This window comes from Myotis davidii, unplaced genomic scaffold, assembly GCF_000327345.1.
Source record: "Myotis davidii unplaced genomic scaffold, ASM32734v1 scaffold317, whole genome shotgun sequence".
In the NCBI taxonomy this organism is placed as follows: Eukaryota; Metazoa; Chordata; class Mammalia; order Chiroptera; family Vespertilionidae; genus Myotis; species Myotis davidii.
In genome coordinates this window covers 1,152,790-1,179,495 of record NW_006288994.1, presented here as the reverse complement: position 1 = coordinate 1,179,495, position 26,706 = coordinate 1,152,790, and the positions used below count along the sequence as shown (strand labels likewise).

The 26,706-nt window shown below is 40.6% G+C and overlaps 1 protein-coding gene across 5 annotated transcripts in view; it reads right to left on the bottom strand.

Annotated features, from left to right (window-relative positions):
• RUNX1T1 (runt related transcription factor 1; translocated to, 1 (cyclin D related)) overlaps positions 1–26,706 on the bottom strand; it is a 139,389-nt gene that overhangs the window by 21,412 nt on the left and 91,271 nt on the right. For all 5 annotated transcript variants that reach the window (XM_015562301.1, XM_015562299.1, XM_015562303.1 and 2 more), the window contains exons 6-8: positions 17,737–17,987; positions 12,223–12,308; positions 11,260–11,452 (exon numbers count right to left, since the gene is read on the bottom strand). In XM_015562301.1, coding sequence (XP_015417787.1) covers positions 11,260–11,452; positions 12,223–12,308; positions 17,737–17,987 — 530 coding nt within the window. The remainder of the gene's footprint in view (positions 1–11,259; positions 11,453–12,222; positions 12,309–17,736; positions 17,988–26,706) is intronic.

Genomic DNA, 26,706 nt, shown 5'->3' with positions numbered 1-26,706 from the left:
TACTTTTAAATTTTTCACACAAATTAGATCACATGGATTTGACATGGGTGAAAGCAAGAGAGAATCATTAGAATGGATTCAAATATTCAGTGGACCAAACATGCTTTACAAAAAAGAAAATGAAGTTCCACTTTAAATGAAACACTGTCCTTATTATGCTTGTCAAAATTAAAGTTTGAGAAAACAGATAATCCTATATAATAAAAGGGTAATATGCAAATAGACCCTAACAGCAGAACGACTGGGAATGACTGGTCACTATGACACACACTAACCACCAGGGGGCAGACGCTCGATGCAGGAGCTGTCCCCTGGTGGTCAGTGCGCTCCCACAGGGGGAGCTCTGCTCAGCCACAAGCCAGGCTGCGGGCTGCCTGCACAGTGGTGGTGGCGGGAGCCTCTCCTGCCTCCTCAGCAGTGCTAAGGATGTCCAGGCTGCCAGAGGAATGTTTGACTGCCAGCTTAGGCCCGCTCCTCCCCCGGGAGCAGGACTAAGCCAGCAGGTGGACATCCCCTGAGTGGTCCCGGACTGCAAGAGGGCACAGACCGGGCTGAGCCCCCCCACCCCCACCCCCGCCCGAGTGCACAAATTTTTGTGCACTGGGCCTCTAGTATAATAATAAAACTGATGTAGGAATGCTAATTTCCAAATAACATGTTCATGGAAATGACATGGAACTATATATATATGAAAATAAACTTCAAGTGTATACAATCACCTATAGCTAAAATATTCACTACATGCCTTCCATATTAGATTTTTAATAAAAGCATATGTAATTAGAAATTTTAAAGAAGAAAATCATTTTAACTTTAGATGATATAATAATCATTCAATTCTTGATAAATTTCAAGTAACTAAAATTTTCTCTACCTGTATATAGCAAGTAACAGACTGATTTTTTAAACAATATTTCAACTAATGGTATGTTGAAGGTCAAAAGAAATTCAATCCAGTCTTCTATATTTTGGGAAGCTACAGAATATTGAAAATGGAAAAAAAACACACAATCATTTTAGCTAAGTATATGTCATTTTATACTTAAATGCCTCAAATAAATATGAATGTTTTGAATCCTAGATTATCACCTGACCAGCAAACAAGATATCCCCAACTCTTTTGAATTAGGAAAGGCTTATTATGGTTTGGTGAAGGGTATATGAAGCCTCTGCACTATCTTTGCAATGCTTCTTTAAAACTAAAATTATTAAAAATATAGAAAGTTTTATTTTTAAAAGTTTACATAATTTTATGACTTGATAATCAGAGAAACTAGGCATATGCATACTTATGTGCACATTCATTTCTATAAAATAAATGACAAAACCCAAAATGTCTTCAAGTAATTTTCATTCATAAAACAAAAATCCTAGATAAAATAGTTTGGTGCATATATAACTTCAAGGAAATGTGATATAGCTAATTAGATTTATCGAAATTACTTTCTACATCACTTATAAGAGTATCTAGAATAAATGAAGTCAATCAAGTTCACATTCAACCACATGACACAATGAAACAGAGATTTACTTATGACAACTTTTAAAGGCAATTGTTTGGAAACCCTTTGACTTAAGAATAGTTTATTCTTAGAGGAGGCAAGAACACACAATAGGGTAAAGACTATTCAATAGTTGGACAGATAGATGCAAGAAAAATGAAACTAGACCACTTTCTTACACCATATACAAGAATAAACTCAAAATGGGTTAAAGAATTAAATTAAGACTCAAAACCATGAAACTACAAGAAGAAAGCACAAGCAATAAAATTTCTGACATTTCTCTTAGCAATATTTTTTTTCTGATATATATCCTTAGGTAAGAAAAACAAACAATAAAAAAGGGGGTCCCATCAAATTAAAAAGTTTTTGTACAGCAAAAGAAACCATCAACAAAATGAAAAAAAGCCTACAGAATGGAAGAAGATATTCACCATTGATATAACTGATAAGGCATTAATATCCAAAATTTATAAAGAAGTCATATAACTCAAAACCAATAATCCAACTAAAAAATGGGCAGGGGACCTAAATAAACACTTTTCAAAAGTGGACATACAGATGGCCAAAAAACATATGAAAAGGTACTCAATGTCACTAATCATCAGAGAAATGCAAATTGAAACTGCAATGATAGATCCCCTCAAACTTGTCAGAATGGTTATCATCAATAAATCAACAAACAACAAGTGTTGGTGCAGATATGGAGAAAGGGAATCCTTGTGCAACTGTTGGTGGGAGAGCAGATTGGTACAGCCACAGTGGAAGACAGTATGGAATTTCCTCAAAAAATTAAAAATGGAACTATCTTATGACCTAGTGCAGGGGTGGGCAACCTTTTTGTGAGTGCGTGCCAAAACCAGCAAAATCTGACTCAAAATTCTTCTGCGTGCCAACCCTAATTTTTTGAGAACATGTTACGCCTACTTGATATCTCTTGAGGTGTACGTATGTGAAGAACCTTGAAGAAATAATAAAATTCATTCGAGCGACAAAAACACAGTATATGATGATGAAAAATACATTCATATTCATTTTTTTAATGTATACATGTTATGTAAAACTATTTATTTATCTAAGATGCACCTACACTGAATTTATCTGAAAAATAAAAAAGTCGATATTAAGAAAAAAATTGTAAATGGAAGATTATAAGAGAGGGTTTCGCGTGCCAGCAAAAGTTACTGGCGTGCCATGTGTGGCACACGTGCCAGGGGTTACCCACCCCTGACCTAGTGATTCCACTTCTGGGTACATATCCCACCAAAACCCAAAACACGAATGAGCCCCCTGTTCATTGCAGCACTGTTTACAATAGCCAAGATATGGAAGCAACCCTAGTGCCCATCAATAGATGACTGGATGAAAAAGCTGTGGTACACACGGGGGTGGGCAAACGTAGGTTTATTTTGAGTATGCAAAACACAGAGTTTATTCTTCTATTATTACTTATTAATTTGTATTTTTTCCATACGAACAAATGCAAATCTACCTCTGCCCACTCCTGTATCTACATTGGAATACTATACAGCCATAAAAAACAATGAAATTTTACCATTTGAGACAGCATGGTTGGAACTAGAGGGTATGATGCTAAGTAAAATAAGTCAGAGAAAGAAAGACAAATACCACATGATTTCACTCTTATGTGGAATCTAAAGAATAAAATAAACAAACAAACAAATAAGAAACAGACTCAGAAAGAGATCACATTGATGGTTGTCAAAGAAGATGGCGGTTGGTGTTTAGGGGGCTGGATAAAAATGATAAAGGGATTCAGAAGTACTAATTAGTCACAAAGCAGTCATGGTAATGTAAATTATAGCACAGGGACTACGGTCAACAATATTGTAATAATATCTATGGTGCCAGGTGGGTACTTGAAATATTGGGGGGATTGTTTTATAAAGTATATGACTGGCCACTATGCTCTATACCTGAAACTCATACAAAATAATACTGAATGTCAACTGTAATTGAAGAATGGATGAATAAATATCACAAACACACAAAAGAGAGAAAAGTGTGAAGAGGAAAAAAAAAAAAACCTCACCAAAAAAAACACATACACAAAAAATGCGTTCACCAAAGTAGCAAAAAGAGTTTTTTTCACTTATTGGGTTATAGAAAGATCAAGTGCTCCATAAAAGTGTTTCCTATAAATGGCCAATCATTTACAGGGAACAGGCAAGGCCCAATATCCACGCATAAGGTATCAATTACCAGTCCCAGGCAGCATAGTCAGAGAAGAGTTAGTTCTAGAGCCCATTGAAGCTGAATCGTGGCTCAGGCCTTTACTAGCCGTGTGACACTGGGCAAGCTCGTTGCCACATGTCTCAGTTAGCACATGTATACAGTGGGGACAATACTACTACATTTGAGAGCACTGCTGTGAGACCTGAATGAGGGTCTTCCTATTATGTGGTTAGCACAGCACATCCTAAACTCTCCTTAGATGTTGTTGCTATTATCCTCATTATTATTTAGTAGGTTGTCCAGAAGGACTATATACTTATGTTCTCATCAATAACTAAGGTGAAAAAAGACCTTAAAGTTTGTTTTTTTTCTCCTAGCACTTAAATCAAATAGCATAAAACTTTAAAGAAAACAAAACCATTATAGAGGTTTAAATTAAGCAATACATACCAGTAATTTTTTGTTCCCTGCTTTTAAGTCACTTGAGGATAGATGTTATTTTTATAGTTAACCATTCACTGTCTTCATCTTTGATGAAAAGTCCTCCAATTTCTTGGATGGTATTTTTATAAATTTTATTCTAACCTCATGAATGTTTATAACCTCCACATTTACTCAATTTACTCAAAGATAATGTATATGGTTCAATCGTCTGCCTACCTTCCCATATGCTGTATAGTAGACATTGTCCACATACCACACGCTAGAAAGTGGTGCAGTAATTCACCTACCTGGCTATATTTCTTAATGGGGAGAAAGGGGGAGGCATATGTAATACTTTCAACAATAAAGAATTATACAAATAAATAAATAGAAAAAAAAAAGAAACAAAGCAAAAAAAATTTTTTTTGCAATGACACTTAGGTTCAAACTCCACTTAACCTAGAAACCTGATAGAAATACTAAAGCCAATCAAGCAAACTCTTTCTTAATACTCTACTACTTCATTAAATAATCTTTTTTTTCCAAAACAGCAGCAGAATCTGAAGGCAAATTACTTTTATAAAATACACATGCATTGTCCTACATATATACATATATACTACTTTACAACATCCTCTTCAGTTCTAAGTGTGTCCTACCAATGGAAAGAATGGAGTAATTAATAATAGATGTATTCCTCAGAATCTATTTTGATACATCAACTAATACCATAACAGCTACACAAATGACTAATAAATGTAATATTTCTCTCCTGATGAAGTGTCAGCAATAACAGAATCTATATAGGCAAAGCTGAATTTTAAAAAGAATAAAAATCTTGTCGTTGATCAATATTATGAAAGAAAACTTCTCTCCTAGGACTTCCTTCCTTTAGAACAGTGGCTAAGTTAGACAAACCTATGCAAAAGACCTTACGTGTCGAAGGCTCAGAGTCTAAAGAAGCTATTTTTTAACCATTAACTCTTGACTCCCTATAAAATAGCAGTTGCCATAAAATGGATAGTTTAATAAAATGTAGTGGTAGAAACAAAGAAGAGCTTACACGAGATGGTTTAAAATGTGAAACATTTATCTGTGTCTACAGAAAGATGAAAAACAATATAGAAAAGTCCTCCTAAAGTAAGTGCAGCTTGCCTTGGGATGCAAATGGCTTAGGGGCAAGAGAAGAGGAAAAGCCCCCAGAAGCTAACACATCTATTAAGAGAAAAGCCCCAGCCGAGGTGGGAAAAATGTTATAAGAAACGTGAAAGAACACAAAGCAATAGATGGTGTATGAAAAACATGGTTGATGCGCTACACTTACGACAGAATGGAGACCATTGGATACTAGATGCAGCGAGGGCCGCCATCAATAGACATGAAGGGATGAGCTGATAGCCTTTGGAGAACCAATGTGACCTCACATGACCCAGGACAGCAAGGCTCAAAGCTTGGCAGCACCTAGGCATGGCCTTCCTCCTGTAGTGGGCAGAATGAGGCTGTGATCATGATAATAGCTATTACAAAACCATCAGAACACAGGAAGGCTTAAGAAAGTGCACTTTTCACAAATGCTACGTATTTTTGTTTTTAAGGATAAGCCATTCAAAAATTTCAATATTATGTTTTGAAAGCTTAAACCCAACCTTCATTAGGACTTCCATCTTTAATAATAAAAATACCTAACGCTCCAGGAGGCAGTCATCTCTTCTTGCTAAAAGATGGACATCTTTTAAAATAGTCACATCTTTTTAGACACCGTATACTTAAATACACTAGGCACTTGACATCCGAGCTCAGCCGAATGGTCTTGAAGTGAATTTCGTTCTGTGATTTAAAGGACTCAATGCAAATGTATAAAACGCTAAACATTTATATGCAGATATACTCTGAAGAACTTGTCTGTGGTTTTTAGAATTTGATAGTATAGAAGTTGAATGCTATATTTCTTTGGTTGGAAGTAAACTATTTTTCTATGGCCTTCCATTATGAATTAGGGTTCCAAAGGTACAAAAGATCTACATATATATATATAAAAGCCTAAGCAACCGTTTGACTGTTTGACTGGTTGCTATGATGTGCACTGACCACCAGGGGGAAGATGCTCAACACAGGAGTTCCCTCCTAGTGGTCAGTGAGCTCCCACAGCAGGAGTGCTGCTCAGCTGACCGAGGGGCGCCAGATGCAGGGCGCACGGCTGGTCGCTGCAGCCTGGAGACCACAGTGGAGCAGCAGCAAGCCTACAGAGCGGTGGCAGCAGGCGCAGTGCGGCCGGGATGAGCAGAAGCAGCAGGCAGAAGCAGCAGGTGGAGTCAGACAGCCAGTTTCAGCCCGATCCCTGCAGGCCATGGCGAGGGACCCCACCAGTGCACGAATGCGTGCACCGGGCCTCTAGTTTATTATATAAGACAGAATTCCCCTGTTCTAGTTTCTCTGCCTATTAAATAAAGTTGTCACCTACAAATTACTGCCTGGAATACTTTCTAAATTAAAAAAAAAATACCTCAAAATCTACTATAACTTCATAATATCAGCTGCCAAGCAAAAACACTAGTTTCATATACTACTATTCTTTGAAGTTCCTTTTGAGATTACGTGTTAGAAATAATAAGGATAGCAATTGCTTATATCATACCTACTATGTGTCATTTAATAGGCAAATACCTATGAGTTGTATATTAATTATTATCCCCGATTTACAAATGAGGGAACTGAGGCAGAGAGTTCAAGGTCACAAGACTAAGAAGAGAAACCCGGGATTCAAATCCAAACATTCTGGTCAGAATCAGTGCTTTTAACCTTCACGCTAAGCCAGTGCTGAGAAATTCTACAATTCAATATGACAATCATAAAGTTTGCCAGCCGGAGGAATTTTAAATACCAATTCCTCTACCAATCTACTCGGGGCACAGAGTGGTATTAAGTTAACAAATTTCTATGATTTTTTAGGAACAATTAACTTCATGTTTCATTCCATTTAAAGCAAACAAAACCTCTCTCTGAAATTTCTCTTTCTGGCAAGAGCTAAACCTTCACCAAAACACACTGGTACTTTCTACCTTTCAGACCCTCTCGTCACAATATTATTTAAAAAAAAAACACAGACAGGGGAAAATGTGATCATATTTCAGCTTTATGCTTCAGTCTCTAACATTAGTCCTGAGTCTGTTTTTAGATAAGACTCTCTAATGATGCAGAAGACTTCTTGAGAAAAATAAAGGTTCTAGAATATACAGAATCTAGAATAGTGTAAAAGCAGTAAAAATAAAGTAATTTAGAGACTAAAATGTCAGGAGCCAAGAGAGAGCTGTGCAGAGCATACCGAGATGAAAGGAAATGAAGGCAGAGGAGAAGCGACAACACAGAGACCCAGATACTCTGGGAGCACACTGAGTGTAGCCAGCAGCTCCCTACCTACCTACATGTACAAAAGTAATTGTACGTAAACAATAAAATGTCAATTCTGGTGGCATTAACTTGTTATCTGTAAAAATACAAATGAATATGTCATACTTTGAAAATAGGGGAAAAAAAGTTAAAAAATTTAGCTTTCCAATTTTGTGAAGACTTGGATATTTAGAGTTTTTCCCTGGAGTAAGTTAAAAATAATAATAATAATAATAATCTATTATTTCAAGAATAAATCTATTATTTCAAAGTCCTCCAAGATATTAACCTATATTTAACTTAAAGAGTAGAAGTAACATCATAAGTTCAATTTGTACTCAATTTTAAAATTGTTTAAGCGGCTATTCCAAATAGTCCTCATTCAATATCTGTGGGGAAAAATCCCAAAATTCAATTAGGAATAGTTAATCAAGTTATCTTACTAACCCCTCACAATGACTGAATAATATGGATATATTTCGAAAGTAAGAACGGTGATGGGTTTAGCAAACACAATACAGCAGTCTTGTAAGTTACATTCTCCTGTGCAGCCCCCAAACAGAATTTTAAAATGCTAAGAATGTGTGTGACTAAACATTGCCAGAATTTCCCAGCTAGAGATATGGCTGGGGCAACCTTGTGACCTAAATAGTATACTGCCTATAATGTTATTCTGAAGTTCTCAAGTTCTCAATTGAAATCAGACAACAGCTTAAGAATTCAGAAAGTCAGGTTAGAAAACACACGACAGAACTCTAGGATATGGAGATCTATATGTACATAAATATATAGACATACTATAGCTCCATCTGGATTCAAATACCTCACTGCCCACTTTACAGAGCCAACAACAACAAAAGCTTTATCAGCCAATAATCTCCCATCCTTTCATTACACATCACTATATTCAACTCCAAAACCTAGGTGGGAACCTTAGAAAGCACTGAATGTAAGTGTTATGGTCCCTGATTGCAAACCACCTGACCTGGTTTGTAATTTACAGCCACAGCCGAATCTGTAAGTATAGTCACACGCCGACCCCACAAGATGGAACTCAAAGGCCTCAAGAATCTACTGGTAAGTACACAGAGTAAAATAGCGGTTGCCTGCTCAGATGTGCACATTGACAGGTTTCCTCCGAAGGTGTCATAGTTTCTTAAGAGGAAATCTAGGGTCTGCGCCCCTAAGGACATGACTGTCTTAACAGAATCCAAACAAATTAATGAAATACTTGTAGCCTTTGAATAATACCACCTACCAAAGCTTAAAGCCAAAGCAGTGTTGCCAAAAATATGAATTCCTTAAGCATCATTAAAAGTCATATAACTCCCCTGAAGAAGGAGTCTTTAGAAACCACTTTACTCTTTCGGTCACACAACAGGAGAACGGAACCTCTCTTTCTGGGGAATGGTTAACTTTGGTATCGCCAGGATCCACAGGCCACAGGGGTAACTACATCATGAGTGTCCTCTGTTCTGCGTGCTGAAAATAACTCACGGAAGCATGATGTTCTATCGGTTTCTGAAATTTTTCTTTTACAGAGCACAGCAGATAGATAATACTCATGCTGTCACTTCCGGGACTGAATTGAAGTGGCCATCTGGTGCCAGACCACTAGCCGTCTCCTTTCCTATCTTCTCCGCTAGGTCAAAAGTTCCTCAAGGGAAGGAATGATTCACCTTTTCCCTTTATCACAGTGTCTAGTATATTCCTGGTACCTAGCAAGCACTCAATCAATAAGTACTGACTCAATGAACTTGTTCAATATGTATCAGATATTTTCACTCCCAAAGTTTTATTTACTTTAAGGCTCTCAATTTTTGCCTATACTGAATGGTTACAAATACCCACCCCCAACCCCACCCCCTTTTTTTAATCCTGAGCGGATCTGTCACGATTAATCAATTTTTGTTTACAATAAGGAAATAAAAAACAAGATGCTTATGCTGTTCCAGTCTAAATAGTTTTGTTTGGACCAATATCAAGTACAAGTTAAACTTGATACTGCTTGCTATCACATAACCTAACACATACTGGCTTGTCTTTAAAATATGCTTTCGAATGATGCCTGCTGGGTAAATTAGGTGACTTAGAAGCTTCCTTTATTTAATACATATTATGGTAATAGGCATTCAGCATTCAGGGATTAGTAGGAATCACAAACCTAAGCATAAAGGAAACTTTATTGGCTAGGAATACTTTTAACTAAGAAGATCATATACTCAATAGTGATAATTAGGCCAACAGCCTGAGCTTCGTCCAGCATGCTTTACAACATGGGCTGGGCCCTACCCTGAGTTACCAGACAGGTGTGCGGTTGAACATAAGAAAACAAGAGAGAAGAGGTATCCACATCAATCCATCGCCACTAAGTTTCCTCGCATGATATACAGATATAATGCCCAGCAATAAAAAGGATGACAGCTCATTATTAATTTCAGAAAAACAGTTCACGGGCCGCTCAAAAATTGTTTCAGGTTCAAGATTTCTTCCACACTCAGGAACCAGCTCGGAGATATTGCACGTATGGTTCCAGACCACCACGATGAAGCAAATATCAAAATAAAGGGAGCCACACAAATTGTCTCGCTTCCCAGTGCATGTAAAAGTTACTATGTTCACACTATATTGTAGTCTAATAAGCGTGTAATTGCATTAGGTCTAAAAAAAAACATGTACATACCTTAGCGGAAAATATTGTATTGGTAAAAAAATGCTAACCCTCATCTGAGCCTTTGGAAGGAGCCCGTACACCTTCCATTTGCACAAAACGCGGTATCTGCGAAATGCAATTAAATAGGATATGCCCATATTTGGGATTACATTCCTTATTATAATCCCAACGATCGCCATATATTGGTAATAAGTATGGCTACTTATTCGCTTTCTACAATGCTCAAGTATGGCTATATGAAGAGTCCTACATGGAACTAATATTAACAAAATCATGGTTAAGCCACCGAAGTTAAGGTAAAATCACACAGTATGAGAGCTACATCTTCATCACTCATTTTCAAGGGGCAGTGCCACTGGAAGGGATATAGCCCTTCGGTCTCTCTTCCTGGAGGAATTCTGAGGTCCTGCGGTGGCTGTTTTTTTAATGTAAGACACAGCTAAAAAACACGATCGTCTTTGCGACTGTCCTTCATTACAAAGCAGACAGCACACATCCTGCCGGCAGATTCCCCAGAGCGTGCTGGAGGTGGAGCCGCCGGGGGCCCAGGCCCTGAGCTACTGCTTTTGCAAGTTAGAGGGAGGGGCCGAAGAACTACACTGAGTGGCCAGATGACTATGACCACCCCATCGGTACTTCAGTGACACTTCCAAATATACTGAATATTGAAAACTTCCTCAGCAAATACTCAAGGTTTTATTATTATTATTATTATTATTTGCATAAGTAATTCACTTCATTGTACTGATGGGGTGGTCACAATCACCTGGCCACTCAGTGGACATTATGAAGGCGCACACGTGTTCGTGACGCATGTGAAACTCCGGTTTCCTTTGCAGCTGCACTGTGAGCCCAGCCCCGTGACCTGGAAACGCAGCTCACGTCTGTGACTGCCACGCACGGCCAGCCAATCTGCCCCCTTCCCGGCAGGCCGACAAGACCTACTTGAAGATGTAGGCAGTGTTTATGGGCCTAAACTCCCCGGCATATCTTTAGCTCGGGCAAGCCGAGTTAGACAGGAAATCGGTTCTAGCATCAGAAGGATCTGCTCACTGGGTCCAGCGGCAGCCAAGGTACCTAATGCCACGGGGTCCGGGTTGACGGGGCTCTGCTGCCGGGAGTGGCTGCCGCCGCCCTTTTTCAAGTCCTCAGCGTCGCTGTACCGCCGGATCCAGTAATTCAGCTCCTCCCGGTCCGCCTCCTGACACCGCCTCAGCACGGTGAGAGAGCGCCGGGTTTTCTCCACCATGTCCATTATGCAGTTTAGCAGCTGTGTGGAAAACGGGGGGGAGGGAAGCACACCTATGTCAATCACTACCACTTCAAGACTTTGGTGGGTGGTGAAACACACTATTTTAGGACAATGAAGGGCGCTGTTTTAATTCCCGAAGTCTTTAGTCTAATATTTTTTAAAGGGTGGATTTGAAATGGAGACTCAATCGAGGAGTAAACTCAGTGGGAATGAGAAGACAGAGTGGGGGGCATGGACAGGAGTCATGACAAAGAGCATATATCATGGAGGTATGCAGACAACTTTCCAAGTATTAATCCCAAAACTGTGTCGACCAAGTGAACCTTCCACAATAAAACCATTAGTAGGTTTTAAGAACTCCCTTCCAGGCCTAGCCGGTCTGACTCAGTGGATCGAGTGTCAGCCTGCGACTAAAGGGTCCCAGGTTCGATTCTGGTCCAGGGCACATGCCCAGGGTGGCAGGCTCGATCCCCAATGTGGGGCATGCAGGAGGCAGTCGATCAATGATTCTCTCTGATCATTGATGTTTCTCTCTCTCTAAAATCAATAAAAATATATCATAAAAACAAGAACTCCCTTCCCCGATCTAAACATGTCCCTTATGTAAGTGGCTTTGTTATCAATTTAGAAATCAAATCCTATATTGCACTTCAAACATTCTCATTATTTTTTCCAAGGTTAGCAGAAAACATAATGCCTTCAAAGTAGCCCCACACTTTTACGTTATCAAGTAACCGAACTCTAGTTGCTTTCAAAACGTTTAAGCTAAACAATTACCAACATCTTACATGGTCAAGATGTTTCCACTCCTCTGCCCATTCTCTGTCAGTTAGCCTGTGGTCAATCATCTCTTCTTGACGTGTGCCATGCAACCCTACAAATACAGAGAAGAAGATTAAGTCGTCTTGAAGCATTCAGGACATAAGTCATGTACACACAATATGAAACAATATTCAACCTTTAAATGGAGACACTCAGATTCAGAATTACCTTAGGCAGGTTCCTCACAGTTATAAAATGTTAGAACCAGAGTCCTAGCCAGTTTGGCTCAGTGGATAGAGCACTGGCCTGCAGACCAATGGGTCCCGGGTTCGATTCCAGTCAAGGACACATACATTGGTTGCAGGTGCCGGCCTGGGCCCTCATTGGGGCACGTGCAGGAGGCAACCAATCGATGTGTTTCCCTCACATCGGTGTTTCTGTCTTTCCCTCTCTCTTCCACTCTCCCTAAAAATCAATGGGAAAATATCCTCAGGTGAGAATGGACAAAAAAAAATTAGTTTTTTAAAAAGTTAGGACCAGAAAGAATCTTAGAGGCAATCTGGTCAGAATCCTGTCTTTTACGCATGAGGGAGTAAAGTGACACTAGCCCCTGAGCTAGTTTTCCAAGTTAACCCCCCTTGAGTGAAAATAAAGACAGAAAAAAAATCATTCATGGGCAGGAATATGCTTTTCTAAAAACAACACGATAAAAAAGTTTCCACATTCAGCATGGCATAAATGAGCACACTCCTATGACATATGCCATACCTCCATGACAAAGTCAGGTCATAAAGAGGGGGCTTACATAATAGGAAAGCTGCACATACCCATTCAATTCACCAACATATATAAAACAGAAATAAATCGAACATCTTCCACGAAAAAAATCAATATAGCAGACACAGATTTGGACAAATATCATAAATCCAAACCAAGAAACTAAAAAACCTAACTTGTAGTCCATAGCATATTTGCATCACAGTGAAGATGCTACCGTTAAAAAAGGAACACATAAATGCTCACCAAGTGAGTAACAATAGCAAAACACATGAGTTCTCAAAGATGCTCATCGAAATAGAAAATAAATGTGTCTCAATAATAGCGAAACTATAAAGCAACCTATGTGTCCATTGATAGATGAATAAAGATGTAATACACACACACACACACACACACACACACAACAGTAAATATGCCATAATATGCAGCAATAAAAAATAATTAAATCTTTCCATTTGCAACATGGATGAATCTGCAGGGGTGGGGAACCTTGTCTCTGCCAAGGGCCATGGGGTATTTAGAGCACCATTCGAGGGCCATACAGAATTGTCAACTTAAAAATTCACCTGCTCTATTTGGTCAAACACTTAATTAATTCACCCCTAATGCCTTGGCAGGGCCAGACCAAGTGATTTCTCAGGCCCTATAGGGCCCTTGGGTTGGACGTCCCCCATCCCTGACCTAGAAGGCATTATGCCAAGTAAAATAAGTTAGACAGAGAAAGACAAACCCATAAGGTTTTGTTTATATGTGGAACAGAAAACAAAAACAGACTCACAGGAGTAGAGACCAAAAGATGGTTTAGGGGTGGGGGGGGGGTGTTGAAGAGGAATATTGTCAATAGCATTGTGAATAGTTTGTATACCGACAGACAATTACTAGAATTAGAGGGGCGGTCACTTGTATAAAAGTGCGGGTCACTATATTGTGCACCTGAAACTAATATAACCAATATAAGACTGTACGCCAACGACACGTAAATTTAAAAAATTGAATGAATACCAAAACAAATTGTTAAAACACGAAGAAACTGACACAGTTAAACTGGATAACACAATAAAACCTTGTATTTGCACTGCATAGAAAACGCCAGTGAACTATATAAAAAAGAATAGAGTGGGAGGCTCTGACAGGCCTGCAAAGCCATTATGCATAAAACACCTTTGGTTCCACTGCAAAGGGAAGGCACCGGGCTATGGCAATTTCCAGTTTAAACAACTAAAAATATTCTTTTTGCTTTAGGAACTCTGAGTAGCAAATTAAGGCTGGCATGAATTGGGCTTCTTGCCACCTCGGGTCTTCCTCTGAGGGTACCATGTAAGGGTGCAATCACAACAGAGCTAGGAGACACTGCATCACTCACTGCATTACACTTCCGTGAAATCTGAGCGGCTGAAAATCCCCCCTTCTATCTGACTTGGAAAAATAAAGATGAAGAGTCGCATGCCCGTTTTCAGCCAACCACAAAATATGAGTGACTATCAACCATGGACAATGAACAAGTGTATGGCAACTTTTTCTCAGACTAACTACAAAGGTCAATATAAAACACTGCACCGTTTCTACCCAATGAGAACATAATCCGAGGCACATTTTAAAAGTTAAAATTGCCAATGCCACCTATTGGTAAAACTGCAGAACTGCAAACATGTTGGGGAAAAGTAGCATTTAGCTGTTGCTGTTTGTTGTGACTATTTGAAGTTGAAATGTTTGCAAATGTGTGATTTTTTGTTGACTGTGTGTTGCCTGTTTCAAAGAAAAAGCATTGCCACTGAAATGAACCATCACAGAGGAGAACGAGAGAGGATGAAGGTATCAAAGTAGCACCGATTTTCACAATGGAGACCTTTAAGAACCAAGAGCCCCAGAGACTTCGAAAGTTTCAAAATTCAGCTAAGTCACAATACAAGTTCTAACACATGGAAGAATAATAATAAAGCGAAACAGGATGTCTGTGGCTAATGAGATTCCAGCATTTGTGGAACAGTATTAAGCATTATATCTTTTTTTTTTTTAAAAAAAGCAAGTGCATTAGAAACATGTTTGAGCCCAAGTACGTGGTGAAAAAATACAGGACTCATTTGCTGCTTTTGAACGCTGAAGGTCATTTGTTAGAGTCAAGTCTTTAAAAAGAAAACATAGCACAGCTCAAATTAAATAATGTAAAAACTTTACATTATTTCATTTCTCTATTTCAGATACTTAAATTCTCATCAGCACACAGTTTTTATTTATATTCATAACTAGAGGCCCGATGCACGAGATTTGTGCAAAGGGGCTCAGCGCCCACAGCCCCACCCACTGGTCGTCTGGTCTAATTAGCATATTAGCTCTTTATTTTATAGGCTACCAGGGAGATGTGCTAGAAGACAGTGGCTCATCGGCATTAAGGAGCACATGTTCATTTGTGGGAAGTTTGACACTGAAGTTGAGTCTTAACCGATTCTTATGCTTTAGAAGACTTTAGCTAACCAGGCTAACACTCTTAAGTTTATTTATAACTATTGCTGCCGATAGAGTTATTTTATTAAAGGATTCTAGTGAATATATGTCTCTACATATAAGAGGCATTTATAAATCATATCGGACTAAGTATAACTTTATGACAATTTTTTTATCTTCGCCTGAAGTTATGTTTACTGATTTGAGAGAGAAAGGAAGAGAAAGGAAAAGAGAAGGACGGAGAGAGAGGAACAGAGGGCGAGAAGGAGAGAGGTGGTGAAGGGATGAAGGGAGGGTGACATCAATGTGAGAGAGAAACATGGATTGGTTGCCTCCCAGACGCACCCCAACTGGGGACCAAACCCGCAATCTAGGTTTGTGCTGACTGGGGACCAAACCCGCAATCTAGGTTTGTGCCCTGACTGGGAATCTAAGCCACAACATTTTGGTGTGTGGGACGATGCTCCAACCATTTGAGCCACCCAGCCAGGCTTTGATAACTTTTATATTTTCAAAAGGGTAGCCTGGTGTAACACCCTAATTTCTCTCTCAGACACCAAGATTTAACTTTATTTTAACACTTACTAAACTCTGCCAGATTTTAAGGATGATTACATAGTTGCACGTATTTATAGAGATTAGCACTATTAATCTTAGAAGCTAATATAATTTTAAAGTAAGAAACATGGTCTGAAAAAAAATTACATAAAACCAACAGATGTAATGCATAAAGGGATTTTCAACATTACTAGGTGAAAACATAATCATTGCACATAAGTGTAATTACTTCCTTGATGGTTACTTAATAGTGCACTAGAACTAATATTTCATAAAATACCATTTGCTACCGAAGAAACAGGCCATTTCCTAGCAGCTACGAAGTGGGATATCTTGAATTGCTCTTACAATGACCTGGTGACTCCACTTCTACTTGAAAATGAACCATCAGGTGTCTGGGGCATTGAGTCAGAGACAAATGGCCAGGCTTTTGCTTGGAAGGGGGCCGTTATCACCTTTGATTTGGGGTTAAAATATCAACCCTGCCTGAGAAATAACATAACCACTTTTGAGAGTTCTTCAGAAATGGTACCGAGAGAACATTAGATGGGCTATTAAGAAAACACAAATTATATGCTTAGCCCTTTCTCTGACACATTATGAGTGCAGAAGTGACTACTGTGGGAAGTAGAACTACTACTTTGCTATCTCACAACCTGGGCCTTAATGGCCCCCTCACCTTACCCTCTCTCTCCCTCTCTGCTTTCTAAACCTTTAGAGGGTTGTATGTGGAAAGGCCAACAGACCTTATATATGGCAGTCCCCACTTGCTAGTAACCTAGTTATTCATCTACATACACAGCTGCTCACCGGGGTACCTCTGCCTGTGGCTGAAATCGCTGTCCCTCTTATTCAGGCACTGAGTAACCAGCTGCACTTCCCAGAGTTCTGCATCCTCAGGGCTATGCTCTGGTTTTCCACTTGGACTTTATCCCTTACTGTTTCCAGCATCCGTGCCCAACAAATCACCCGTGTCAGGGAAATCAGTCAGCAACTAGCTAGGCGGTAAAGAGAAGTGCTGTTGGTGTGTGGCCTGGACCCAGAAGATGGAAAAAGAGAGGGTTGGCTATTGCTCTCCGTCAGTTTATAAATAGCGTGACTCACCAAAAATTAAGAATCACTGGAATCTCATGAACAAAATAAACTAATGAACAAAATAGGTCCAGAGACATAGAAGAATGGAACAGACTGTCAGATCTCACAGGGAAGGTGGGGGTGGGTGGGTGAGAAGAATTCAACCAAAGAACTTGTATGCATATATGCATAACCCATGGACACGGACAACAGTGTGGTGAAGGCCTGGTGCGGGGGGTGGGTGCAGGCTAGAATGGCTAAATTCACCGAACTGCACACAGGGGGACATAAGTAATATTTTCAACAATAAAGGTTAAAAAAAAAAAAAGAATAGCAGGAGCGCCAGAACAGTGCTCTGATACCTTCGCCTCAACCACTGATCATGCATCAAAACCTACCTTGCTCATCTTCCCTCTCATTTTTCATGCGGTTCATTTGCTCTTTCGAAGGCAATGTCTCCTAAATGCTTCATTTCCAATAGTTTTATTCAAAACATGAATGGAGGCAAATGGAACACATATTTACCCAAACTCATTCCATCTCAGGAATTATAAATCTTGCATTTATTCATGGCAGTTTCAAGTTAAAAAAAAAAAAAGGCACCAAATCATTCCTCAAAGAACATGGGTTAAGTCAGAGACATACATCCAATCCCATTAAAAAGCGAACAAGTCTTTCTGTCTTACCCATAGGTCTGTTTCTGTCCCTGAGGTCCCTGTGGCTGGGGTGTCGATAGGAGTCCCTGTAGTGGTGGGCAATGGCCATATCATCCAAACGGTAATGCTGAGGTGGAGGTGGGGTGGGGTGAGGCAGGCCATTGGGCTGGTAGGACAAGCCGTTATTTGGACTGTACCGCTGGCCGGGGCTAATGGTGCATGGCCGCTTGCTTGGATGTTCTGAGTGCAAAGGCTCTCTGTCAAAGCCATTTTCTTTGGTTCTGCGGGGGCGGGGATGGAGAAAAAGATTTTGTTTCATGATATATTCAGAAACCAGCATAATTCAAACACTCACATTTGAACTTGCAATATACACAATATTCCTGCATTGGCCGGAAACTTTGTAAACTCAGAAGACCACTGACTGGTAATTCACTGAAACGCATGCTGAGGTCTACATGATCACAGAACTGCACACAGGAGAAAATGGTTCAATTCTCAAACATCTCTTGGAAAATATCTTTTCATTTGAGGCTCACATATGGTTAGGGTCATGAATAAAAGGAAATCCCAATCTCACTCCGTAGATAACATTTCCATTCAAAGGAGAATACTTGGTTCCTAACATATTACCCTAAGACATTGTATCTGGTGAAGATTCAAATTAGACATCATTCTCCTGATGAATTAATTCTTCAGGTTAGACACCTACTCCATGCATCCACCCTGGCTAACGTTCATATCAGAGAACACCTAAGAGCTGTGTTGCCCAATACAGTAGCCACATGTGTCTGCTTAAATTTAAATGTAAGTTAATTAAAATTAAAGTTTACGATTTGGGTCTTCAGGAGCAGTGGCCACATTTTAGGGGCTCAGTCACCACCTGGGGCTGTGGCTACAGACGGGGACTGCACGCACAGAGAACATTTCCATCGTCACAGACAGCTCAATGGGCAAGTGCTGATCTTGTGGGCAAGAGCTAACACAATAAAGCAATGTAAAGTCTGGCACTCTCACATGGCCTGGTGTCAACTGGGTATCCATCGGCGGTCACATGGAGCTAGCTGCGACTAAAGAGAATTTAGGTGAACCCCCTTATTTTAAAGTTGGGGAAACATGCTCAGAGAGCATGCGTGACCTCACTGGGGTCATGAGGCCTCAGGGCAGGACAGCATACCCTGCCGGCACTTGATTATGTGACACACAAAACTCTGAACTTGGCTTTCGGAAGGAATGCATTATATAAACGAGACCTGATAACTCATCACTGCACCTATATCTGTTCAAAAAGAGGTGGGGCTAGAGCACCATTTTCTGGCTGACTAGGTCTCTATTCGTAAGGACAAACTTCATATACGCAGTCAGACAGGAACCAGCCACATCCCACTGTGACTGGAACAACAGCTCCCAAGCTAATTTCTGATGAAGGAGCGGGCCCTCACCGCAAGACCAGCACTCTATCGTTAGACCCGTCGTAAGGTCTATTTTCCCTGTAAAATTTCCCCATGAGAATTCTACCAAGCCACAGCAGCTACAGACCTCTGCACGCCTTTTTGATTCTATGTTGGAAAGAATAGCAGAGAGGCCTGAAGACATTTCCCCCCACTTTCCTGGCTCCCAGGATAGTCTTGGTCTGGTAGTACTAGAGGAACCAGAGAAGCAACTGACTTAACAAGGGAGGTCATTAGGGCCACAAGATTCAACAATGAGCCATCCGTTACATCGAGTAGGGTAGGCCCCCAGTAACAACTGACACACACGAGACTGAGAAGGAGAAAGGACTTGAAGACAAAGGTATAGCACACAAAAAGCTGAGGAACACTGCAGAGTTCAGTGTGCAATGAATACATGCCCACTACATCCTGGAGAAAGATGCACTATCCTGGAGACAGCAGACTGGCCAATACTAGACATGACAGCAGGGCATGGTCCATGCGGAGGGGGGAGCGAGGAAGGTGTGGCTAGATGATGCTCCCATCAAAGTATGTGTCTGTCCTAAAGCATCATTAATATTAGACCGAAAAATGTCCACTATAACTCAGACATTACCTGAACGCGTTTCTTTAACACAATTTTTAAAAGTGAAAGGAAACATTTTAGATATTAGATACTGATTTATCTTCTAAGAGTGTATCTATGTGATTCTAATCTGTATTTCCATGTCCTATATATTTCTGAAAAATACACTTCAACATTCAATGCATATGACCAGCATCAATCAGTTGAAAAAATACTGCAGACTCTTAGTAGCTATGAACATAATGCTGACACATCACCTACCTTATGGGCAGTGTGGTGTAGTGGTAAGAGCTCTGGACTGGGAATCATGAGCTATGAGATCTAGTCCTGGCTCTTCCACGACTAGCTGTGTGACCTTGGGCAAGCCACTTAACCTCTCTGGACCTCAGTTTGCTCATCTGTAAAATGAAAGGGTTGGACTAAGTCAGTGGTTTTCAAACTGTGCCACCTGAGGCACTAAGGGATTCTGCAGGCAATGAAGAACTTTTCCTGTAAACAATCAAAATTTAAAGGGCCAGAGGAACCCACTTCTTATTATCTCTTTTTGTAAATTTAGGTTCCACTTAAGGCAGCGGTTCTCAACCTGTGGGCCGCGACCCCTTTGGCGGTCGAACGACCCTTTCACAGGGGTCCCCTAAGACCATCCTGCATATCAGATATTTACATTATGATTCATAACAGTAGCAACATTACAGTTATGAAGTAGCAACGAAAATAATTTTATGGTTGGGTCACAACATGAGGAACTATATTTAAAGGGCCAGAAGGTTGAGAACCACTGACTTAAGGTTTCATTTTCTTTTTTTATCTTTATTGTTCCAAGTATTTTAAAGGAAAAAGTCTGCCGCTAAAATCAAGTTTGAAAACCACTGGACTAGATGATTTCTGAGGTCTCTTCTAGTTTGAAACCTCTTTCATTCCATTTTCCTATATTTACATCTAAATATCCTGGTTCTGGCCCTAGATGGTTTGGCTCAGTGGATAGAGCGTCAGCCTGCGGACTGAAGGGTCCGGGATTCGATTTTGGTCAAGGGCACATGCCCAGGTTGCAGGCTCGATCCCCAGTAGGGGGCGTGCAGGAGGCAGCCGATCAATGATTCTCATCATTGGTGTTTCCATTTCTCTCTCCCTCTCCCCTCCTCTCTGAAATCAATAAAAATTAAAATTAAAAGTAAATAAAAAATAAAATAAGTGGCTTGGTTCTGCAGATCCAAAGACATAGGCCTGATGGTCCTCTGGCCAAACGGTGCCTGTGCCAACCACTGTAGCCAACAGAGTACTTCTCTGTTCTTTGCTTTGAACGACTTGTTATTTATAGCTAATTCCTTGTGCAAAAATAGAAAATACCCTCTAAATACCTTATAGCAGCCACTGCTGCATTTCTAAATATACAAACGTTTTTGGCCCAGTTGTGTCAAAACACTTCAACTTACGGGTTCTGTCTACCCTTGTTCAAACATAACAACATACAATATTAAAAGAATTCTTAGAATGTTGTTTATCTTTACCCTTAGATCAGCCACCTGGTCAGTGCTATTCCGTCAATGAACCATTATTATCAAAAGAGATATTTTCCCCCTCAGCAAGGACACTGCCATCCTAAGCAGGGTTCAGTCCCGAGTCTGTCCTATCATTTCCGGCAGGACTCTGCTGTCCAACCCTGGGCCCTATTGCTCAGGTAGCTATGGAAACAATAGAGCTCATCGCCTCACAGAAGTCGTTAGATTTTAACAGCAAAACATGAAAACCTTCATGGCCCACAAAAACAAGTCTGTGCAAGGTCTCACCGGTGCTTCCTTGAATCACTTGCATCTAGAAAAGGTCAAGCCTAGTTAAAAGATGGATGCATGTCCAGCACTGTAACTAAAACAACATAATTGTTATTCGTCTGTCTCCTTCTTAGAATGCCTACAACTATCTACACCTCATTTGCCTGAGCAAATTCCAAATTTGCTTATTTGTTACCCTTTCAAAGTGTAGTAACCAAAACTAAGTGAATTCAGATAAGAATTTTACATAATACCTTTCTCTTTTTTTAATATATTTTTACTGATTTCAGAGAGGAAGGGAGAGAGAATCATGGATCAGCTGCCTCCTGCATGCCCCCTACTGGGGATCCAACCCACAACCCGGGCATGTGCCCTTGACCGGAATTGAACCCAGGACCCTTCGGTCTGCAGGTCGATGCTCTATCCACTGAGCCAAACCAGCTAGAGCCATCATACTAAAAAATGTATCTAAAACAAAATATATTACAAATTCCCCACCTCCTTAAAAAAAAAAATCAAACCTATTCTTCCTGACAACCCATGGTGGTGTCTGTGCTTTGCTCTCATCTTGGGGGAGGTAGGATATTCAGACGAGAGGTAACAGAAAGCTGAATGACACCGGACCGTTACTGCTGGGCCATATGGCAGGAGAAGCCTTCAGTCTCTCCATGGCCAGACAACCACGGAGACACCTCCCCAGCAGCACGCCAATGCCTTCAGGAGGGATGAAGCGCAGGTGGAGGAGGACCACTTCAGACGTACAAACATGCTGCCTGGACCTTCAAGGATGACAATACAGCAGGTTCAGAGCCATCTGAGCCTTCTTTTCTCCCCCAACAGGAAGGTGGGATGTGTCTCCCAGAGCTCGCCATCTGCTCAACGGTTAGGTTCCTGCTACTGCCTGTCCCCTGCCTTTCATAATTTCTGGCCACTGCTGACGTCTTCAATTTATACTGCTCCTCCTGGCTGGGGCTGTGCTTTCTTACTCTGTTCCGTCAGCGTTACCTTGTGAGTGAAGCCCTCCAGTTTTTTTTTGGTCCGTGAGCCAATCACAGCATTTTGTTCCTGGGCTGTGGATGGCTATTTTCATTTCTGTGTGTCTCAGAGATGCAGCTTTTAAAACAGTAGAAAGCAAGAAAGAAAGCAAGACAGACTCTTAAGGGAGAGACTATTTTGTATTATACTGAAAATGACTACAGTAAGTTTAATGATTTATTTATTCAAGGAGTAGGGTTTTTGTTGTTGTTTTATGAGTGGGTATACATAGAAACCCACTATGTGTAATATGCTATCCTGAGCTTTGGTAGGCATACGAAGATAACCAAGAGATAATCCCTCAACACCCTCCATAAAATTATCACTTAATACCAGACACACATTCTTTGTGGAAGTATACTGGCAATAAATCTTTTACTGTAAAGACAATTTAATTGGAGACATGACTTCTATATTTTCACACAGGACCTGCACTTGGCAGGAACCATAAAAATAGTGCCAAAGTAATACGGAAGATGAGAGTGAGAAAAAAGCACTCCAGAATGTGCACTTGAATGAGCAGGGTCTACGGAGTTGGTTCAAATTTTGGCTCTGCTATTTGTTGGACATAGGAACTTAACCTCTATGAGCCTCAGTGTTTTCATCCACAAAATGGGAATGATGACCTCAGAGCTCCTGGGAGGACTATCTGAAAGAATCTACATAAAGAGCCTAACACATATTTAGCATTCAATAACTTCAAGCTGATAGTGTAGAATCCTAGTTATAAGAGCAGGGGCGTTCCAGGCAGAGAATCCAGGGTTAGAATCCCATCCGTGCCTTTTACAAACTATGTGACCTCAGACACATTACCCCACCTGCCTGAATCTATACAATAGGACTGTTAGCATGTAAATTATTTAGCACAAGGCCGGAACATCTTAAGGGCTCAGTGAATAGTAACTATTTATGATTGGGAAGCCTGTATTAAATAGTAGATATTGTCTGAGTTAGCCTGTGAAGCATGAACAGAATTATGGCATGAAGAGTATTTGGCAGTGCCTGGCTGATGTGGCTCACTGGTTGAGCGTCAACCTATGAACTAGGAGGTCATGGTTCAATTCCTAGTAAGGGCACATATCTGGGTTGTGGATTAGATCCCCAGTAGGGGGTTTGTAGGAGGCAGCTGATCAATGATTGTCTCATCATTGATGTTTTCTCTCTCTCTCTCCCTCTCCTTTCCTAAATATATATATATATATTCAGCATGGCTAGGCTAGCATGTCCATGTTGAGACCAGTATGGAGAGACCAAAATGTCCTCTACAAACCATGCTATCTCATCACGTACAGCAACTTAATGCTATTTCACTAGAATCCTTCACAACTGGGAGTATTTTTTAAAAAAATTCATTTCTACATGGATGATTACTCACTTCTTGAAAGTTCACTATGCATAAAAGATCTAACACAAAACAACAATATATGAATATAAAATTAAACATTATTTTTCCTACAAAACTGAATGCTGTAGGTAATACAGATTTAATTCTTAACTTCTAGTCTCTTATTCATAGTCAATTAATCCTGCAATTCCTTGTCAAGTGTACCTATTTACCTTTTCTCTTAATAAATACAAAAATATTGAAACACCATTCATTTTACAGAAAAAAATGAACCTAGTAGTTTCAGCTGGTGTGTACTGTGTTGGCAAATGTTATATATTCAATGAACATGGTTTCAAAATGATGGCCTTCTGCCCTGCTGGCGTGGCTCAGTGGTTGAGCATGGACCTATGAACCAGGAGGTCATGGTTCGATTCCTGGTCAGGGCACATGCCTGGGTTGCAGGTTCAATTCCCCCCGTAAGGGGCATGCAGGAGGCAGCCAATCCATGATTCTCTCTTATCACTGATGTTTCTATCTCTCTCTCCTTCCCCCTTCCTCTCTGAAATCAATAAAAATATATTTTAAAAAAAGAAAAACAAAGAAAGTAGAATAAATTTCACTGCTCCATACAGGGGAAAAATGATTTTTGTAGGCTTCCCTACAGAGTGTTCATTTCTCTGTAAATAATAATAATAATAATGCTTAAAAAAAGACATAACCAGTGACAGTCATATTTGAGGAGAGAAAAAAGTTAAATTTGCCAAAAAGCCATCCCTAAAACATGTGACAACTGTTTAGTAGATTAAATCTGCAAATCATCACAAAATTTAAGCCCCCAACGTTGTAAACAATATGCAGCGTGCTCTTTTGTTCCTGGCGTGTCATCAACAAATTACCAGGATGTGTTTTCTCCTCAGGTGTCAGTTTTTCCCTCTCCCAGTGACGGATGGCTCCCAGTGTTATTACAGAAACAGATTGATCTTTTTAATGAGCCAGTTTAATAGACTCCAGCATCTCGACGTGGCTGCTCATCCATGTCAGACCATATGCACCCACAAAACATTCAGTGAAACAAACAAAAAAAAACCTCTGCTGTCAGGCGGCCCCGTCCTCTACCGCATCTCCTCCAGCGGGTCTGGAGGCGCAGATAACCAGAGGAGAGGAACATGCAGATGCAAACAAGATGCAGGGAACACAGGCAGAGGCAGGCGAGAGCGGCCCGTATTTTCTCGGCTCCGATCGAATTCCCACAAGATGCAAGTGTATTTACACAACATGTTCTCATGCCCCTTCCTCCGAACTCTAAGGCAATCCGTTTGCCATCTTCCCATTGCAACACACCTTCCGGGGCACCACGTGAACAAGAAAGCTCCATCCGAGGAGCAAGCTTGTGCATCCCCACTCCGGCCGCTAATTCTGCCGATGAGTGACCACGGGGAGGATGTAGCCGGAGGCGCTCAGAGTCCTGCCTGACCCCAGGCATGCACGCACACACGCAGCCACAGCGCACTAACGTGCCGTGTCCGTGTCCGTGTTAGCATGTCCTTCAGGGCTGACCTCACTGCCTGAGGAACGTCTAAAGGCACAGTCCTTCCAAACATAAATCACTGGAAAAGGAACAGTGGGGCGATGGCTGGGAATATAGAGAAATGAATGAAAACTGAATGTAGAGAAATGAATGAAAACTGAATATAGAGAAATGAATGAAAAAGGTGGTCAGGCTGCCTGTTGTGGCTACTTAGCAGCGAGGGTTTCTAAAATACGTTATGTCCGTTTCCAATTTTGCCTATAGGATGACTTTTATATGTATCACAGGTATCTAAACCTTTCCCTGTTACCCTTGCCTCCACCCAAGCAAATGTTTTTTTCTCCCCAGTTTCCCACCCGGTCTCTCCCCGATTCTTTCCATACACTGTTCTGAAAGAAGTGGGGGTGCACCCGCTTTTTCTCATCTCATACCTGCACCCAAGACTGCCTTCCCGCAGGTAAACAGGATCAGACAGGGTGCACAGGGAGGCATCTATCCTGGGGCCGCTTCTTGGTTTTCAGGTTGTGTCATGCAGACACCTGGGTTAAGTAGCTCCCTGTAAAAGCTAAAGGACTAAATGCTTACATATGGCCGAGGAAAGATGGCTTGCATAAATAAAAATAAAAAAGTAGCACTACTGGTAGGTCACGTATGAAGGTGAGTCTACAGCATGTCAGAAGTAAACTAATGTGTAACCTTTGCTTCAGGAATTTTACACTATTAAGAGGGAGGTCCTATGTCAAGAGGGAAATTCCAGAGACTTTAGCATAGAAATTATAGTAACTGTATGTAAACTGGCTCGCTGTTAATAACATTCTGTGTGCCCTAGCCAGTTAGGCTCAGTGGCTAGAGCGTCAGACTGGGAACTGAAAGGTCCTGGGTTCAATTCTGGTCAAGGGCACGAACCTCGGCTGCAGGCTCCTTCCCGACCCGGGCCCTAATCGGGTGCGTGCAGGAGGCAACCAATCGATGTGTTTCTCTTACACTGATATTTCTCTCTGTCTTTCCCTCTCTCCTCCACTCTCTCTAAAAATCAATGGAAAAATATCCTTGGGTGAGGATTAAAAGAAAAAAGAATAATATTTTTAAAATGACAATTTCAATACTGTGTGTCTAAGAACCATCAGTGGCAGATAGCACATTTGAATAGCATTCATCTTTACCTTTTACTTTATTTAATTTTTAAAGGATTTTTTATTTTTTTAATTTTAGGAAGAGAGGAAAGGAGAGGGAGAAGAGGAGGGAGGGAGGGAGGGAAGAGGAGAGAGAGAGAGAGAGAGAGAGAGAGAGAGAGAGAGAGGTTGGTTGTTCCACATATTTAT